Raw genomic sequence first — 20,694 nt, forward strand, 5'->3', positions numbered from 1 at the left:
GCTAACGAAGAAAGTATTAGTCCTCTTGAAATGCCCCATGAGTACAAATTAATACCATAACAAATTCTCATGCTTACTTCTGCTTCAGGCCATGAACATTTTTCCCGTCTCCAGCAGGAAGACTCATGGATCAGAAGTCATCCCCTGAACAATCGCTGGTCTGAAGAAGAGCGCCTGTTTTTAATAACCTGTCAGAGACAGCCTCACAAGGCTACCTTGGAAACAGCGAGCAGAAACAACTGACTTTGCTTATAAAGACAAAGGTTTCTCAAAACTCATGACACTTTTTTCATTTCTAGTGATGGTGTCACGTTTCCTACATTTAACACGAGGCAGGCAACAGAAGCATAAAAGGCAATTACTAAAAACAATTTGGACCACCTCTAAAATTCACTTGCTCGTGTATCAGCACCTCATTTCTAAAATGCCCAGATTTAAAGATGTTATTTCACCTACTATCGACGTACAGTTACCTCTGAGGAAAGCACAGGGGCCATTGCAGATTTGCAGACCTGTCTCCAGTGATTTGAAAGTAGAAATGACCAAACAGCAGCTTGATTAATGGGCACTTTCCTGCTACAGCTTGGACGAGCACATAAAGACATGAATTAATTATTTATGCAAGGAAGAGCTTCCCTCAAACGAATTACCTACTTGCTATTCCATAGCACTCGCTTCCTGGGTAACCTTCCATCTCCCCACACAGAGCAGGTGACGATAACCTTCTAGGTTTATCAAAACTTATACTATTAAGCGGTGTGATTGTAAGAATTTAAAAAAAAAAAATAGAAAGAGAGAAATACCATAGATGTCTTCTGAATAATGCTTAACTAATATTTCATTACAGTATAGAACAGCTGTAAAGTACATGTCCACCTTAATTATAAACAATTTAGTTTTGATAAATTACATTAGATGAAAATTTAATATTGGAGCTATTAGAACTGCTTCATTAACCCTAACATCTCATTTACAGAGTAAGTTGTTTCCATGGGTCCAGTATATGGCTTACACTGATTGAAGTAAGAATGAAGCCAGTATTTAAGGGTCAAATTCAGCTCAACTTCAAGTGTACCAAGTATTTTTTTTTTTCTTTTGTATCTTTCTTTTGTATTCTTTCATGTAAAACAGGCATGTGACTAAAATGAGAGAATGCGTGCTCAGAAAAAAGGCTGCCCTAATTCCAGAATCATTAAAATCAAGGACATAAACATTAAAAAAAAAAAAAAAAAAAAAAAAGACAACTGGGAGAAAAAAGCTCAATCTCTTCCAGACGAGCATCAAGCAGTGAAATTATGAATGTGCACAACCTCAAATAATGCATTTAGCGGAACAACTTTATGTCTGAAACAAATGCCTGTAGCATAATATTAAGATACTGCTAAAATCCCTAGCAGTTATTAACATGTTTATCCTGAATTACTTCTCCAATCACATGTGACTGGATAAAAGAAAGGCAATTCCTCCACGTAAGGCGGCTCTCTCCTGGGATAAAAAGCTGAGGCATTGCAGTGCTCGAGGAGGCTCAGCCACTGCTGGAGGCAGACATTTCCTGAACCTCAACGTGAAACATCAAATTCCCCCTAACGCTTTTCTGAAGCGCTTCTCAGGAAGTCCCCCACTCCTTCTTGGACGCAAGTGCCTTCCCCTGCTCGGCATGCAGGGATCTGCTGCCCGGCTCTGGGCTGCAGCGGGAAAGGCCAGAAAGGAGCTGAAGGCTAAAACCTAAGCATCACAGCAATGACTACTGGGACGCTGGACTCTTGCATCCTAAACATGATTACTATTGCACTGAAAAAAGTTTTTTCTAATCACGTTCTTAATGTAATCCCAGATTGAAATAAATAGATTATTTTTGTATGAAAAACTCAAGAAATAAAATCCATGAAAACCAACATAATTTGTTTCTTCAAAGCTACATATGTTATTATGCAGCTACATAAGCTCATAGTTACTATTATATGTGATTGCTTTATTATGTTCTTACTAAATTCTAAGTTGCATAATGTATTAGTTCAGCTTAAACTGGAACAAAATGTCTCAGACAATTACAGTGTTATTTCTCAGTTATACAGTGTTTTTTTTTTATTTTAGTTGCATACGTCTACTACGCACCCTTATATTTCTCTACACATTTGTAACATATGACACTGGTATACTGATTGGGCAACAGAAATTGTAAACCAGAGGGAAAGTATAGATATCCCCAGTTTCTGCTTATTTCTTAGTAGTCAAGGAGCAACTATTCTGTAGTGAAGACAGGAAAGAGGTACTTACAATAGGAAACAGAGAAATGGAGTGGACTCCATAGTCCCTTGAAGAAAAGTAATGCAAGACTCCAAGGAAAAAAATAAAACCAGAAATAATGGTGTTCACATATGTTTTCCTGCATCATATGGCTCATAAAAGTGATTCTGCTCTCATGAGATCATTACTCTGTGTACATATATGATAATCAAGAAGGATAGCATAAGGTGCTTAAATGCAGATGCAAAAACATACAGCAAACCATTTGCCAGATAACTATTCCATACTACAGCGCGGGGGCCGGCGGGGGGGAGGAACCCAAAACTGTGCTTCAAACTCTCTGGCAAACATTGAATTGCTTTGACTGAGATCCTACGAAAAATAAGATATAGGTGTTCAGGTACACAGTTGTAACTACTACCATATACCTAACTAGAAAAGAGCCATTACCAATTGCATATGGAATATGTCCCATCTTTCCCAACGGCAAACAACTGCTTAAAGAAATTGAAGTCATTTACACTGAGCAACCATGAATACCTTAGTCAGTCAAGGGGAAAGGCATACGTTTCTGCATGCTCCAAAGGCTGTAACATTTGGCATCTCAAGAAAGTCTTCTTGGCACTTCAGCCTAGGGTAACAAAAATTTCTAGAAACTAATCCTCATTGAAATTGCCAATGTGCAGTGAACACCATTTTACTGACATGCCTGTAGGATCCTGTACCAAAAGTTCAGATTCTTATCTTAAAATGGTGAAACTGGCACAGCACACCTCTGCTAGCATAGATGTTATCTACAACAAGATCACTCGGTGTATACACAATAGAAACCTAATGAGAACTTTTCTTCTCTGTCTGTGATTCAAACCACTCTTACACAGAGGAGACAGACTAACACAAATTGTATGTCATAACTACGAAGGTCTTGTAGGTTATTCAAAGTACATACTGTACAGTATGTCTCCTTCCACTGATACAGTTCAACCTGAGATTATAAGGAACCCCTGTAACACACATAACATCTTACTATTTCCCAAAGTTTTTGATGCATCTCAAAGGCACCAAAAAACCTTCCAACTGGGCCAATATTTTATTAACATTTACGTATTAACAGACTAAGAAGAAAACGAAATATTACAAGGATCATAACTCATGATGCGCTTGAAAAAAATTAGTCATAACTGAAGATGTGAGTATTGGTATAAAGTTCGTAATAATGTCACGCCCTCAGAAGGTATGAAAATGTCTAAATACAACCATTATGTATCATAAGCACTCCACCTTCTGATGAGCCCTGCCAGTCACGCTTAAATAAAAATGCACATGAACGCATGTGTGGGCTGCGGTACAGACATTCTTGTCACATGGGTGATGATCTCAATAAAATGAAAACCCTTTTCATTTACCAAGCACACCAAACACACTTCCCCTACATTTCATCACCTATCTACAGATAATCAAATGAATGAATCTGATTAACTGATACGTGTAATAATATGAACAGTTCTGCAAAAAGCTCTGCAATACTTCCAGTTGTTTGACAGGAATTATGAGGAATATATGGAATAGAAGGTGGCACATACCCATTTTTTTGCCTCCAATTTGGGATGCTCTGTCTGACATCTTGCCTCAATTCCAAACTTCTGTTTATATCATATTTCACTGTCTTAAGTTGCCCGTATATTTCAGTGTATCTTTAGATGCATGACAGGCAGACACAGATGACAGACAAATATACATTACAATAGTGACACGAGCGCAGTTTCATACTGAACAAAGCAGACTTCCCATTTTAAGTAGTATTTGAGCTCTTTGACTACAAAAACAGCAATAAAAAAATCCCTCCCTCATTTTCTGATCAACTTTTCTCATGTATACTGCTGAGAATAAGATTTTAGAAGTTGGACAATTTAGTTAGGCAGGACTTTGTAAGATATAAGACCATGAAAAATTATATTTTTTTTTTGAAGTTGTTCTTTTTTAACCTAGTCTTAATTTAAAAAAATCATACAGAAAGATAATTTGTTTTTAAAATCCACTATTCTGTAATGAGAGCTAGAGTACAGAGACTTAACTTTATGAAGGTTAACAAACATTTGGGTAGTTGAGGTCATCTCTCTGTGTTTTAAAATTTCATTTCATAAAAATGTTTCAAGAACAGCATGACTTGTTCACATTCCAATAAAATTAAAAAAAAAAGGCACCTTAGATTAAGCTCCTCATCGTCTTCAGACTGCAAAATTGTCGTTATGATCTGACTGTACTTTAAGGGAGACTTCACTGAGAGTTCACTAAAGCTCCAGGATTGCAATCCTGGAGAGATTCAAGTCCTAGTGCAGTTTTACTATCGTCTTCCCCTCTCCATAAAGCAGCACGGTTGATCAGACAAGCCGCGGCCCTCCTTCCAGCTGCAACCTCTTTAATAAGCACTTTCTCAAATTCCAAGCCCTCAAAAAGCAGGTATTTTTTATAGGCACAGGTACACAGAAGTGGTTATATGTTGCCCTAAGATGGCCAATTGATGAAAGAAATCAAATGCCCCCATCCACTCCATTCACACCCTAGTCTGCCGTTTGACAGACCCTACTCCATACCACGGCACCTCTAAGGTAGCGCTGTTACCAGATTTTCCCAACCGGCCCATTCATCTCAAAGCCATTAACTCTCCTGACGCTTGTGCCTCCAAGCACCTGCAGGCAGGGAGAATGAGAGGTCTCTGCTGAACAGAATAAATGCACCTCATTGCCCGGAGTCGGGGAAAAACCTCATGGATTGCAAGTGTGAGCAGAGATGTGACACGAACCCTCACTCGGCCAGAGAAATAAGCCACACGGTGCTTATCCAAGCTCACACAGTGACTGCACAGGGTCATATGCTCTTCCCAAACAGGCACACACACACACAAAGTAACAGCCAGTGCAGAATTTATGAATTCTTGAGTATGCAAGAATATTCTTCCCTCTCCACAGTATGCAGCTGAAGTACTTTGGAAACCATATGCCACAAAGAGATAATTTATTGTCAAAATGCAAATCTTCAGAATATCTGTCTATGGGGCTTCTCCATAAATTCGCATCAAACTGTCAAGGCTCAGGCTTAAAGCACAGCATAACCATGTCGGACAGCATTTCAGCTGCTCTCCAGATTCTCCGGTATTCTGGATACTGTCCAAGTAGTAATTAATAGAGCCAACACATTCCCAGTATTTGGTGCTGATTCTGAAAGGCACAAAATTGTCTCCTCTGAGAGTACTGAAATGCAGAACACACAAAATCACATTGGACACTTTCAGATGTGGAACTTACACAATATTTGCTGCGGATAATAAAAATCTCATCAGCCCTTATTCAACCTGGATAATAACAATCTATTTTCTGTCAGAGCTAGGGCCGTTTTAAAAAAACATGCCATCTCCTCCAGCTATTTCTACAAACCTTTATTTTACAGCAGTATCAAAATAATGTAAATAACACTCTGGAAGCACCATGATGCAATATGAGCTTCATATAATCCAGTTACCTACCATCAAATCACTGCAGAAAGGAAAATATCTGCAGTTTGTCTGGTGCTTACAAAACAGCTGTACTCACAGTCAACAGAGGGGCAAAGCCCTGTGTTTATTTCTGGAAGTTCTACACAGGAATGGTGGCAGAACCAATTTGTCTGGCTCCGTGCCTCACCTCCAGCTTGCAAGACCACAGCTAAAAGGGTCATTCGATCCGTTATACCCCTGCAACGTCCTGCCCGCTGAGCTTGCCCACAAGGATGCCAATTCATGCCTGGTGAACAGCCTTGCTTGCTCATTCCCACCACGCAAGAAGCCACAGCTTCACCAGAGCACTCGGATAAAGTTTTGACTGTTGAAGACGACTTCAGTGTCCTCTCCAGAAGCGCCATGCAAGCATTTCCAACAGTGCTTCCAGTGCTACCCATCTCTGCGATGCACAGCCACACAACCGAGCAAGGCATTATCAGATATTAATGTGATATTCTCACATTATCAAGTCAACCAGGAGAAGACAATGCTGTGAGGAAAGATCTGTAGCAGTTGTTGAGCTACAGAAGTGACACAGATGTGAAGGGAAAAGGGAGAACTGTAAAGAGAGAGGAGTGCCTAGAAAGCATTCAAATATGATTGATTGTGTTTTACTTAAGAGGAGACTAATTTTTTTTTCTCATTTACAGCTCAAAAAAGAACACCTTTGCTGCATACCCAGCTTTTTCTTATTCATACCCAAACATAGCCCTTGCACAGGGGCAGGTATTACCAGACCCTGAAGCTAAGCCTTAGCAGCCCGAGTGTTAGTTTTATCGAGCTACCATAATTCTCGACTTCTGGAAATCAGACTGTTAGTGCACGCTTTATTCAAACCTTTAAAAACATTTAATATCTAAGTGTTGTTTTACAGATGCCCAAGTATCTCAGGGATAGCCCATGAAAAGGATCTAAAATAAATTGTCCATGATCTTAAATTTACTTCACACACGGAAGATTTTTAGGGCTCAGTGAAATAATAAATACCAATGTGTTTGGCTCAGGTTTTGATCTTGCAAAATTAGTTAGTCCCTCTAGCCTTTTACAGGAGAAGCTAATAATATTTAAAAAAAAAATTCTGCAACTGCATCTAAGTAAATCACCTAACTACTGGATATGTAAATGAAATAAATACTTTTATTTCTCCTACTAATTGAATACAGGAAGTACACAATTTTCAAATGGGGCTTTCTTGTTCCAATACCAGATACCAAAACTTCATTACCCAGTTGTAATTACTTCCTCTTCATTACGTAGTTTATAGGTAAAGAGGGAAAAGAAGGGTACGGTTCCATGATGGTTAATACACACGTGGCACTCGGCAGCAGAAGTGATGCTGATTAGGCAAGGACACATGAGTGCATCTTTGCTGAATTAGCCAAGGATCTTCGTATCAAGCTTTTGCTAGCTTTATACAGGTTCAGGGAGGAGAGCATAAAGCATGCCAGCACAAGTTTAACCTACCAGGAATTTTGCAATGCATTTGAACCATCAAAGAATTCATATCCCACAGAAACTCTGTGGTCAAACAATGAGATTTGAAGAGAAAATAAAGTGGAACCAGGAGGGGAGAAGAGGAGGAAAAGGGAATGAATGGTGGCAGGTGGTGGAGGGGAACCAAATCCCAAATAATCAGGTTGGGCAGAAAACAACTCTTGAAGCAGGAAGAGCCAAAACAAGGGAAGAGGCAATCTTCCAAGTATGTTTGGCTTATTTAGGAATATAGCCGTATGGTATCAGGTGACACATAAAGCAACGAGCTATTTTCTGTAGCAAAGTGGTGGCACTAAGGAGTCAGGGAAAGTAACATTCCAAGGTACTGGGTTAAGTTTCTTGCAAGAGACAAACTGGGTTGATTTCTCCTTATGCTTCTTTATATCCCTAAATAACCTCACAATGCGAGCCCTGTTCTCCCCTCCCACCCTAGAAAGTGATAAACAGCACTCACTCTTGCTACAAAAATAAAAAAATATATTAAAAAAAAATAGGCCACGCAGTCATGGTACAAACCAGCTCTTGTGAAAGGGAACAAGGAAGAACACAACAGCGTTGCTACTTACATTCTTGTATTGCTGGTCTTGTTGATAATTACAGATTTTCCAGTCTGATCCACGTTGTGATCCATTCCAAAGTAAGCTGCCACTCTGTGCACCAACATCCTCTGATACGATGACATCTGAGGGAACTTTTTATAGTGATTACTGGAAAAAAAGAAGACAAATCACATTGATAATTACATTTCCCTCTGAGCTATAATTAAATGAAAATAGCAATACATTCGATAATTCAGTGGACAGAAATCTAACTGAAAACTGCTCCTTTGTGCATTTACATATAAATGTTTGCTACAAGAAGGCAGAAAAAAGAAAGGAATTATTTTTAAAGTTTCCAATAAGCACATTTCCATGCGCTACATTGGGACAAACAAAGCTCACGCTTCACGGTATTGACCAAGTATTCTGCATATTGGGAAGAACTCATCCCTTGACGCCGCACACACACTCGCGCTCCCTGCACAAACAATCACGCAGATTTGCTGAGATACTGGCAACAGCTTTCTGCCTTTCTCCCAAAGGTCCGCTGCAGGGGCATGCTAGAAAGATCTAGTTTGGCAAATACTCCTTTCTTCTCTCTTACTGAAAAAATGCTTATTTCCCGTTGGCATAATTTTTTCCTCTGCTGCTATTCTGACTCTTTATTTTTTAAAGCTGCAGAAACATTTTATTATCAAGAGCAAATGGTAGCAAGAATCCCTCCATCCAAGTTCAGTCTTATTTTCCAACGCATTAGAATAACATAGCACACAGGGAGACCCGCGCGGTAGCATATTTGATCATCCTCTGCACTGAAAGCTTTAATTGTATTTTTCGACCTAAACGAGCGGAGCCAGTGCAATTACGACACAATGAAAAGCAAAAGGTTTTCATTTACATCTACGGTATTTTAAGCAGTACCACCACGTGTCAGGAAATAAAAGCCTGATCTTGCAGCGTGCCAGTAACAGCGCTCAGGAGCACTGTGGTCCATATGAGTGCATCCCTCGCACAGCTCACATTGCTACACGCACACGTGACTTAATAACCAAGCATGGAACTCGACTTACTTGTTGTCACTAATAAAATCAATAATTTCCTGTTCCATTTTCAAGAGTATCATTCTGTCCCTGTCAAAAAGAAATGCAAGGATTTGTAGCATCAACTAGCAATAGACATTTTAGATGAAAAAATGTATATATCAATGTTTGTAAGGCAATTTTGCAAGCATTGTCAGCCATCTTGGTTAAAAATGAAATGTACTTTGCCCTGGCGCATCTGGAGAAGACTGCAGCCTGCTTTGATGCACCTTTGCTGACATACATGACAGATTTAGCTCTTCCTTGAGCTCAGCTACGGTGTGAGAGTGCTTCCAGCCACGCCAGGCTGTCATCAACGCCTTGCATAGAAAGACTGACTGCTATGGATAGCTTTGGTCCTTTTTCACCCTTTATTTGATGGAAAATGAGATTTCCAGCTAACCTAGCTCTTTCATGAGAAGAGCTGCTACCCACAGAAATTTTCAACATTTTGTCCAAGACACATCTTCCATGAGGCATTGACCTGCAGGCGAGAAGACTGGGCACATCTAATCTAGTTAGAGAGCACAATGGAGAACAACACCTTTGAACTATGGCTCCCAGGAGGCAATGCCACAGTCAGAATGCTCTGTTTTCAACTGGAAGGTCTCACATGTTCCTTCCCTCTCCCCCCCCCCCCCCCTCCCCCCAAACATTCAAAAAATTCCCCAGCATATTTTCACACATACATTTTTTTCTAAGCTTGACAAGAGTCCATCACTCCTTAGTTCTTTTGAACTTCCTCATTTTGTGCAGATAAAACAATTCAAGGACCTTCCATCATCTATACAAGAGGTTATGCAAGCTGCTAGGTACCCAATTACTCCTAGTTCTCCTATAACTGCAGAATTACGTGGGATCTATTTAACAGATTCAATGGAAATGAACGTTGAAAATCACAACGTATAAAAATGTTACAAATTCTTCCTTAAACATTTAGAGGCAAATTTAACGATGAGATGAGCTTGTTGCTCCAAATGAAAACTATGGGAATACTGAGAATTTGGCATTGTGCACAGGATTTTAATTGCGTGCAGCATTGCCAAAAGAAAGCTACTTTATATTCAGATACAAATCTGCAACTGCAATGGTTATAATATATTACTGCTAACATCATGTAAAGCTATATGCAAGAAGGTAAGGATAAAGACCAGATGTCACTGAAAGTGAAATTAAGCAATGGGTGACTGGATCGAGGAATAGAAGTTCATGACTTTTTATAGCTTTTTGCTCAGTTAACAGCCTACCGCCGTTACATTGTCCCTCACAACCATCTCCAGAACTAATAAAACAGTGTACAGTTATGGGAACTCGAAGACCACCAGCTATAATTTCAGGAGTGCCAGCTCTAATGCAGAAAATACCTACCTGGGGTTATTCTTTAATGTGTTAATGAGAAACTCATGCAAATCTATGCCTGTTGAGTCTGTATACTCTTGACTGCAATCTGAAAAATAAAAACAAACACCCCCCCCCACTCATTTATTTCATTTCGAGAGTTACGATTAAGCTATGCTACAAATCAAAATCCATTTTCCAGCAACAATCTGAAAGCTAGCTCTGAAAGAAAATGTTCATTTGGAGTTCAGCCAAGAAAGATCAACGCTCGGAAGCACTGGGTGGATGTTCATGGTTCCTCTGTACTGTTTTACTGAGAACGCAGCACCAAAACTAGACACCAACAGAAACTGCTGGTCATTTGAAAATCATGGGAAACCTTCAATGCCACTCAAGACCCTGGCAAGTTCCTCCTTTAAACTACTAAATAAAATTAAAAAAAAAAAAAAGAAAAAAGAAGTTTTATTCATCAATGTCTCTTTGCATCACTTAATATATGCTGTACACATAGCAAATGAGGCATCGTGCCAGTGGGAATTCTATTTGCATTAACAGACTGAAATCCAGTGACGCCCGAGAGTGGGCGGGTAATAGGGATGCGTGACAGTAGTCAGAATTAATTTTTCAGCGTTGCTGTATCGCCTGACTCAAAAGTACACACAGATCCTCAAGCTGGCGTGAACTGTGAGAGCTCCATTGAAGCCAACTGACAATTCACACCAGCTGCGGATCCACACCCAGGTAGGCAATGATTATTTTTGAGAGATTGCGCTGCAACTTTATACCATGGATTAATAAAAAGATTTAAAAAAAAAAAAAAAATACCAAATTTAGATACAAGATCTTTCCTGAAGAAGTCTTAGTAGGTGATAATAGTAGATTGCAATGCAGGTTGAAGGTCATGGATAGATTTCCTTACTGCATTTGAGAGAAATTCTCCACGAGAGAGGAGCAATAGTGAAGAGGATTACTCTCTACTGCCTACATTACACAAGTGACATGCCAATGTATTATCATTAATGGGGAAAAAACTGTATTAGAGTCTTACGCTTACCTTATTATATAATTACACATATATTTACATATGTATGTGTTTATACCAACATGGTTAAGTATTCAGAAGAATGATTTTACGTTAAAGAAAAACTAATAACCCTCTAATACCAAACCTCAGTTTGGAAGGTTTCTTCACTTTCAAAGCCTGATGTTCGTATGAAAAACACTCTCATGCATACACATTTCAGGTTCTGAATTTTCTCAATGTACGAAAACACTTCTACTGTGTATTTATACACAAATAAAGAAATGCATGCTTATAAAAAACATACAATGCTTTTTATAACAGTAATTATAGCAATTTAAATATTTTTAAGTTCACCTTTTGATAACATCCTGATCTTGTTTTTTTCACTGTTTTTATCTTTTTCTTTAGTTTTATCCTTCTCTTTTTCTTTCTCGGAGTCATCTTTACTAGATTTATCTTCTTCTTGCAAACTAGGAAAACATGAAAGCTGTAGTTGGATTGATTCCTGTTGAGAAAAAAAAGAAAGATAAATTTAGGGCCAGATTCAGTAAGCTTCCCATGGCTTCCAACCTGCAGAGATTTGCATTAAAATATGTGTAGCTAGAAAAGCTGAAGCCAGATACATTTCTTTCCTATTTGAAAAATGATTTTTTTTCCAGGAGAATAGTGTCATCTTAAAGGCCAAATTCTAGTGGTAAGTGTATTTCTTCCCTAATATTTGAATACTATAAACTTCTATTCTACCTATATTAAAGGCACTATATTATTCTACACTTCAGTAATTCTTACTTAAGACTTATTAGAACAGTGAAATACATTTTATATGGGCTTTCGTAAGTAATTCAATAATTTAATCAATACTACACATGTTAAATGATGATTGATTGATAGATGTCTGAAACTTTTTTCCCCTCACTAAAAAATCCTGCAGGTTCATATGAACTGTTCTGCACATCAGCGCAGTATCAGCGAGACTGAGCTTTCAGGCTCTGATAGTAGAAGAGTGCCAGTAAATTATAAACTCAGTTGTATAGAAGAGGGCTTATCAGGTACTTTATGCAAACATGCGTTTAGCAAGACGGGTGAAATGTGCACTGCGATTTTTAAACAAGTTTTGGCAAGTGAACTTCTCCAAGGCATCACAAGTTTTATCCTCAAGAATTCAGTATTTCAGAGACGATGAATCCCTTTGAAAGCATGCTTCAGCTTTAAAAACTTCATTAAAATTGAGAATTCAAGCTGATTTGTTTTTTTGCTTTAAAGAACTTGTTATTTCCCACTTACAACATTAGTTTATATTGGCTTTGTTTTAACAAAACACAAATCGTTTTCTTTTGAAGTTACCATGGCATAATTTATATGTTTCAAGAAATACCAATCTGGTTGGACAAAACTGAAGGAAGCATAATTCTGTGTTCATATCCTTTTGAAGAAAAAAATGGCCAAAATAATACTATATGCTTAAGTAGTGTAAAAATGCACATTTGAATTAAGCTGTCACAAAACTCCCTGGTAATGCAGTTTTCTTTAATAGAAGAGAGCCCTGCATGCCTGATAATTTTTTGGCATCATGTTAATGAAAACCAAATTCACCAATACTGGAGAAATCAGAGTTTCTTGAATGCTAGTAAATTCCTTTCCTTCAAAATTTTTCTAAGAATACTAGCATACCAAAAGATCAATACAAAACTTTAAAGTAAGGGGTGGGGGTTTTTTAAGTAACCAGACCATTATGAATTCAAAAGATGCTTTCAATAATTATTACAAATTTTAGGTTTCTGAATTTTTTAAAGAACTACAAATCAGCCACCACAACACATGTAAGACAAGATCCTAACAGAACAAGGTATCAGCATAACATGCCACAGTAAGACAGAAATTGGGTAATTTCTCAGCTTAATCATTATTGACTTTTTGTGAAGTTCGAATGTGGCACAAGAGACTTGAGATGAAAAGCACTGTAAAAGAGAAACAAAGCCCTAGAGCCAAAATTTAACCTGAACTACTATCCTTAATCCCTACTTCTGTTAGTTTTGGCTGACACTATTAGCCAAAACCTGACCGTATAGAGGGAAAGAGTGGGAACTCCTGGTCATTTGAGGTAAGGATACATAGAAAAATGTTTGCTAACCTGCTCAGTTGCACTCAGAGGACTAACATTATGCCTGCTTTCTTCCACTTCAAATAGCAATTTGATTTCTCATTCAAACAACAAACTTTGAATCAACCATTGCCAAAAGACCCCGAAGGATAACTCTGATTCCCTGCACTGCCTGGAGCAGAGCGACTCTGTTGCTAGCTTTTCAAAAGAGGAGAAAAATGTAACTGGCCATGCTGTTCCCAGGATATCAATCCTAACCCTCACAGGGCTTGTTAAAATGCACTTATGGAAAGAAAAATGACAGACTTTACACATAAGCACACATAGGAACATACAGTAGATACCATCTTACATGTAACATAATACTTATATACTTGCACTAGAAGAAACACACAAAAGGGCTGTAGAGTCGTGAAAGCAAGCTACTGTGTATTTTCTTAGATTTTTATTGATTTTTCTCAATAATAAAATACAGCGTTAATAAATACATTGATACAAGTTAAGTATAGTGAACAACAAAATAAATGTTCAAATTGCAATAATACACTTCTTGGTCAAGAGTATAACATTAAAGGCAACATTCCTTTTAAGTAAGGACATAGTGAACCATCAGGTAAGCGTTCAAGATCAAGTAATACAGGTAAACAAGTTTTTTCCCTATACAGGAAAATGAAGGCAAGTATTCAAATATAAATACAAACATCAAGTCTGCAGTACAATCCATACTCAGTAGTTCTGGCAATGTACCGTACATTCTCTGATAATTAATTCCCTGTGCTTTGTAAACCATTAAGATAAAATAATAATTAAAAAAAAAAATTCCAAACCGAAAATAACCTTTTTCTCCTCTAAAGTGAAAGCAAAGCAATTCAGTTGGCACAAAACTTCCTGTATCCTTCAGCCAGCCCAAGGAGGAGCCTGCAGGTCCAGCTTTCCATGGCAAAGCTGAGCCGCATGCATTAGTAAAAGGTCAGTGACAGCAAAAGTGCAATTCCTATCTAATTAATTACACCGAGCCAATTGTGTCTTTAGGAAAAGGATGCTGGGCTCCAGGGAGGCATTTTATCTCCCATAAATGTTTTGATATGGTCAAAGAAATCTTTGCTGCGGCTGGTCAAAGTCAGGTAAGACCAGAGGCTGTGTGTAACAGGACCCCCTCCTCTGCCTGGCGTCGGGTGCAATCCGGACAGAGATTTTACCTCAAAACCTGCCAGTCTCTGACGTTTAATACAGGTCCTGTGCAGTACATTATAAACTACCATGTGATGCTCGATACAATCTCTTTATATTATTCTCCTTTTCATTCTCCATTAAACAATAGAAAATACAAATGAAAGCAGAACAAAAGCCACGCATCTTGAGTAACGCAAGTTAAGCAGAAAGCGTATACCTACAACAGAACAACTAATAAAATAATCTGCCCATCTACTGCATAAGCATCATTGTAGAGCAGTAGAACATGTAGTCGTCCCCCTGCTAAACAACCTGGGTTTTGGTGTTTTAAAAAAAATTTTAAAAAAAAAATAGAAAAAATTCTCCATACTTAAGAGCTAAGAGGAGAGCTGGATTTGTTTTGTTTCAAGTCAATAGAGGAAACGGTGAGAAAGTACACTTAAATGTCATTTTTTGTTTTTGTGCTAAGCTCACAAGAAGTCACTTGCTCAAGCTCTCTCAATGGCTGATCTCGTTTGTGCATAAACATCTCATAAATTATAGGCAATGCTCATGATGTTTTGGTTTTGGTTTTTTTTAAGCCTTGCTCTTACCAGGCAAGCGAAGAAGAGTATCTGAGGTTTTTACTTCTGCTTTTTGGGGTATTTTTTGAAGTTAGTCTACAAAGACTGCCACCAGTGTTATTGTTCGAGGTGAGGGGTGCAGGGGACAGAGCTCTACCAGCTGCTGGGAATACAACACTACCAGTACAGATAAACTCAAATACACGCTTTTCGATACCGGAAAATCTACACCAAGACTTTAGAAAACGAATGCCATTCAGTAGGAGGCATCCTTGGCTCTACCAAGGTATTTTAGAGAGCGAAGGACCTGTGAATTTTATGTGAAGGGGGACACTGATATGAACTGGAATCTCAGAGGAACCAGAAACCAGAGTATATTCATAACTGTATCTGGTGCAGCCTCGAAAGAGATAGCCTTAGAGAAAAGAACATATTAATATTCTTTTTGATTGTTATTATTTTTTTTAATTTTAAAATCTGAATTCTTTTGAATTCTTTTCCATTTGCTGAAATTTTCAGGGGGTCTGGAAAAAAAAGCAAACAACACCCTGTGATATAGTATAAAACTAATATATCAAAATAAAGTTCACGCTAAACCAGATAACTTCATAAAAACGTGTTCATTGTTGGATGTAATTTTTCCCCCAAGACAGACACTGTTAAATGCCCAATTAAGTAACGTAATCATGCAACTGAACATGGAGGTCAACCATGCAGATAACAGCAATGATTGCAAGTGTACCTGATTATCATGAATATTTTCCGCTCCCGGGCGAGGGGATGACTCTTCACACACAGCAAGACTCCGGACAAGTTTTCCTTTAGCTCCTGACTGAATAAGAGAGAGAGAAAACAAAACGGAGAACACTACTACTGACCCCAAGTCACATAAGCTGCACACATCAGCTGTCCCTGAATATCCCAAATAACTACTACCCACCCAGCCAGCAAAATTGTATCTGCCTTCGATGTGGATAGAAAAGGATTCTAAGCAACGAGCCATTTGCCACAGAGGGGAGGTGGTAGGTTTCTTTTTGCTTTTAATCATTTCTGCTACAGTTCACTTGCTTCCACCAAAAATCGTAACAGCAAAGAATAGAAAATTCAATACTGAAGGTAATTTAACATAAAGTTAAACTCAAAGGTTCCTTCTGTCATTTGGTTTTGGGTGGTTTTGTTTGTTCGCCCCTTCTTCTAGTAGCATTATATCCAAGGTACACAGACAATAAAATGTGCAAATTTTATGGATCTGCACTTGGAAAATTAAAAGAAGGTTTTGAGGTTGGGTTTTTTTTGTTCCTAGAAGCTCCTTTTTTTCCCTTGCTTAGGGAGCTAGTCAGCCTCTGCTTCTTTATGTCAAGATTAGTCCATTAAAATAAAATTCAAACACAAACGTTAATTACTAAAGCAAAAGGAACGAGCTTTTTCCTTCCCCAGGGGCGCACACAAGCGCACATGCTAACACAAGCACACAGCAAGCCCAGCAGCATAAAAGTATGACAGATACATAAAGGGGAGCCTGACACATTTTACGTAGAGGAAGCCCTCTGCCTTTGTGCAACAAGATTATGGGGTAAGGGAGAGGAAAAAAAAAAAAAAACAAACCCCAACCACCACACAAGTGATGGAAGGTCATCATTTCATTTGCAGACAGACATTTGATTGAAATTCTTTATCCTACCATGGCATGCAATTCCAAACAGAGATGGACCCTTACCTTGGATCTCTTTTTCTGCTGGTTCTGATTTGCACCTCGTTTCTGGGTATAGCAAAAAAGAAGAGCAGTTACCACTTCAGTGGAAAATGTGCATGACAAGAGCGTTACCAATAAATAAAGAGACTAAATCACTCCTAAATGATTTTAATCAGTTGCTGACTGCAAAAACAACTTCCCCAAACCCAGTCTGGAAAGCAGGAAAAACCAAGAATCATCTCTGCTCGCTTTACTCATTTTAAGAGCAGGTATAAACAACAAAAACATACTGCACAGTGTTCTGTAATTTTGCATATAATAAAAATGTAAGAAAAGGCATACTTAAGTAAATGCTCCCCCCTCCAAATTCCTCTTAAATTGTAGTCTCCCCCTTTATTTTTATATTCGATTGAGCAAAAAGGATTAAAACCCCCTCATCCGATAAAGTCTTCTTATCAAATTACCTTCTTAGGCTTTGCATAACAACTTTTTGTTGGCAGTAACACCTACAAACCAAACCACACATTAAGTAGTTATTCATTAGTATTACCTGTAAATTCATGAGATCAAGGTAGTTTTCTAAATCCCCAAAGAGGGAAAACAGTCAAATATTTCACCAAGCTTTAACACAGACGTCTAGGAATTAACTTCTCAGAAAAATTAATAACACGGACAGCAGCCTAAAGAGCTTGAAAGGTATAACAAATAACAGCATTTATTTTATAGGGAGATAAGAGGACTCAAAATTAGGAAAAAAAAAAAGAAAGAAAGAAAGAAAGAAAGAAAGAGAAAGACTCTCAAAATTATGAGAGGAAAAAAATAGGGGAAGCGTAGGCAATGAAAGAGATCATAGAAATGGAAAGGCAATGGTAACATATTGATATTTAACACACCCATTCACTATTCCTGTCTTACCTGCAGCTCTGTCTTGGCATCGCTCAGCTTCTCCTCCTTCTCCTCTACTTCCGAGCTTTCAGATTTATTAAGGATACAGTTGTCCGGGTTCACTTCAGAGATGGCAGCCTCCTGCTCTTTCGCAGCTTCCTCTGCTGTCTCCTGGTTCAATTTACCTTGTTCAGACATTCTTCCAGACAGAAATTAAAATAACAAGATTTGGTGACCTGAAAGGTCAAGATATCACGACACAAACACACACACAAAAAAACACTGGGGGTGAATTTTTTTTTTTTTTTTTTTCCAATTCCCAAGTAAGCAATTTCATTTCTTTTGATAAACAAACCAAAATACGCAGGTCAGGAATGGAAAGCTATGTATGTCCCAGCTGAAGAGATGTACTGAATTGACAATATTGGATAACAGCAGAATTGTGTCAGGTTAAACAAGCAGAGCTCTGATCTAATCAGTCTTGGTGGAGAACAGATTTAAGATGAGGTGCTGCGACTCCCCAGCCCTGCCTCTCCCAGCCCAGCCCCGGGAGTGCAGAGGTGCGGCAGGGACGGTGAGGGACTCTCCACTACAGAGCTCAGTGGCACCAGGCAGGAAGGACCCATTCAGACTTCCAGGTCTCTGGCACCTCAGTGCTCCCCTCCTCTAGGTTTTTTTTCTCCCTCTTTTTTTCCTTTTCTTTTTTTTTATATAAAAAAAAGAATAGGAAAACAAACAAAACAAACAGAAATAAAAACCAAGTGTGAGCAGCAACACTGTTTTTAGCACTCAACCATGTTTTTTGTACATAGCAGAAGCTCATGGTGCTCACTACCAGTTTAAAAAAAAAAAAAAAAAGAAAAATTTGAAGAGGTAGTAATTCAATATAAATATGAAATCTAAATTTGGCAATAAAGCTCTCAGGGTCCACGTTTTCAGGCATCAAACTGACAGCTCCATTATTAAAATCCTAAGCCTCTTCCCAAACCCCATGTCACTCTCCAGCACTATGAAAATCCTACAGGAAGCCCTTGGCAGGTATTTCTAATGAAGATATCTTAACTGAACTGCATTTACTCTCAGCTCACAATGGGTTGTTGTACAGAAGCTTTAAAGGCTTTTCAAAGTTAAAGCCTATTATTATTTTCTCTCTCTTTCTCTCTCGCCCCCCAGCTCCCTCTTGAAGCCTCCCCCACTGATCAATTGTCAAATGAGACTCATGAATAATTTAACTTTTCTTTCCCCATCCATTTGGATTAAGAAGTATCTTCAGGAAAAACAACTGCAGTTGAGAAAGGGAGTTATTTCAGAAAGCGTCTTTTGCAATACCTTGCCACTTCTCAACAATGAAACAGTGGCTATTAAGCAAAACCACACTTTGCCATGTTTCTTTTTACAGTTTGTAATTAACATTCAACAGATCTGATACCACTTACCTTCTTTTTTTTAAGCTATCTTTTAAGTAAAAAGTAACACCTACTGAGTTTTAAAAACTTACTTCTTCCAATTTTTGCTTTTGTTTTGACACTGTAAGCAAATGAAATAATAAAACCTGTCCTACATAATCTTCCCATTTGAGAAGGACTGAGGATTTCACAAGAAATGAAGCTACACTGTTCATAAATAAACCGACTGGAATATGAAGCTCACAAATTAGCTCACAGTAAGGCAATTCAAGGTTTGGGTTGTTCTCCTTCCTCCCACCGCCCTCCCCAGGAAGTCCCATGGTATTGGCTATTCTGCAGTTACAACTGAAACTTGAAGCGCTTTGCTAAAAATTCAAAAGACGATGAATGGCGAGACCTGAAACTGATCTGTTAAGCACCCCTTAATTTGTTAAGGAGTTACATCAAGAAATGCACACACATGCACAAGTTCTTCATGGGCACATTACCCCCGCAGCTCATCTACATGCTTACACAGTGTTCACAAAACCAATTACACTCATAGTTTATCAGCTGCACCAAAGAAGCCATTTACCTGAAAAACTGCTATAATTCCCACTGTCTTTCTAGCGTCTTCTGTTGCTCTTCGCTGGTTAAGTCCACACAAATGATCAATGACAACGTGAGTCCCATGTCCCCATTAACAGTTCAGAGTGCCAATCTCCATGCTGGTCCTTCAGACACTTTGATGGATCATAGTCAACCTGGAAAAAGACGAAAAGTAAATAATAACAACAGTAATGATCATGGTACAAGTTAAGGATGCAATAGATAGGACCAGATTTCTAACACTAATGACCAGCTTCAAGCAAATCACTTTCGCAGCTTGATCCAGCTCCACCTGTCTCAAAACTGCCTGCTTCTTCTCTAATGAAGGCTAGAGCCGGCTGTTCAAGTCATAACAGCTCCTACGCAAGGAGCTAAAATTAACAATTGCATTATGCACTGAAGATTACTCACTTCAATTTTAACCTTTTTTAGTGAATTCCAGCACTTTTCATTAAAAAAAAGCATATATACATATTTATATATAAGCTCATCTGTTTGCTTCAACAGAAATCAATGAGGGTATGAGGAAAAAGGACTTGCCTGCTTTTTAACTACGGCTTCTGCTCCAATTAAAATTTTGATAGTCAAACACTATTGAAAAAGAAGCTAGGTGGGTGCTTTTAGAAAGTGACCTCCTTTGCCAGGGTAGTGAATCGAGATGTTAATTTAAATAAGCCGAATAAAAGTTGGGAGGAGGAGAAGGAAGAATCCTATTCCTTGAACAACAGCCACCAGAAAAACTTTCTTTTGAGGCACTGTATGAGGAAGAAAAAGGAGATCTCTTTACAGTTCGGAAAATAAACCTGAAGAAAGAGTTGCCTCAGCAATGCAATTTATGCTGTTCATCAGGATTGTGTTTGCCAGCTGAATAGCTGGTCTGACAGAAAAGGAGCATTTTGGGATGAGTCCGACTGATTTACAAGCCATGGCTGTGTGCCGAACTGTCTTGATACAACAGGCAAGGCTTCTTAAGGCTTGCACATGAATCACGGTTGAAGCAGTTGTTGCAAATACAAAACAACAGCAAAT

General features: G+C 38.5%; 1 protein-coding gene across 1 annotated transcript in view; it reads right to left on the bottom strand.

Moving 5' to 3' along the window:
- ARPP21 (cAMP regulated phosphoprotein 21) overlaps window positions 1–20,694 on the bottom strand; it is a 123,018-nt gene that overhangs the window by 85,571 nt on the left and 16,753 nt on the right. The window contains exons 3-11 of the mRNA XM_075143116.1: window positions 19,652–19,820; window positions 17,702–17,907; window positions 17,251–17,292; window positions 16,811–16,852; window positions 15,836–15,925; window positions 11,611–11,761; window positions 10,263–10,341; window positions 8,886–8,945; window positions 7,843–7,983 (exon numbers count right to left, since the gene is read on the bottom strand). Of these exons, the coding sequence (XP_074999217.1) occupies window positions 7,843–7,983; window positions 8,886–8,945; window positions 10,263–10,341; window positions 11,611–11,761; window positions 15,836–15,925; window positions 16,811–16,852; window positions 17,251–17,292; window positions 17,702–17,869 (773 nt within the window). The 5' untranslated portion in view covers window positions 17,870–17,907; window positions 19,652–19,820. The remainder of the gene's footprint in view (window positions 1–7,842; window positions 7,984–8,885; window positions 8,946–10,262; window positions 10,342–11,610; window positions 11,762–15,835; window positions 15,926–16,810; window positions 16,853–17,250; window positions 17,293–17,701; window positions 17,908–19,651; window positions 19,821–20,694) is intronic.

The sequence above is a fragment of the Calonectris borealis genome, chromosome 2 (assembly GCF_964195595.1).
Source record: "Calonectris borealis chromosome 2, bCalBor7.hap1.2, whole genome shotgun sequence".
Classification (NCBI taxonomy): domain Eukaryota; kingdom Metazoa; phylum Chordata; class Aves; order Procellariiformes; family Procellariidae; genus Calonectris; species Calonectris borealis.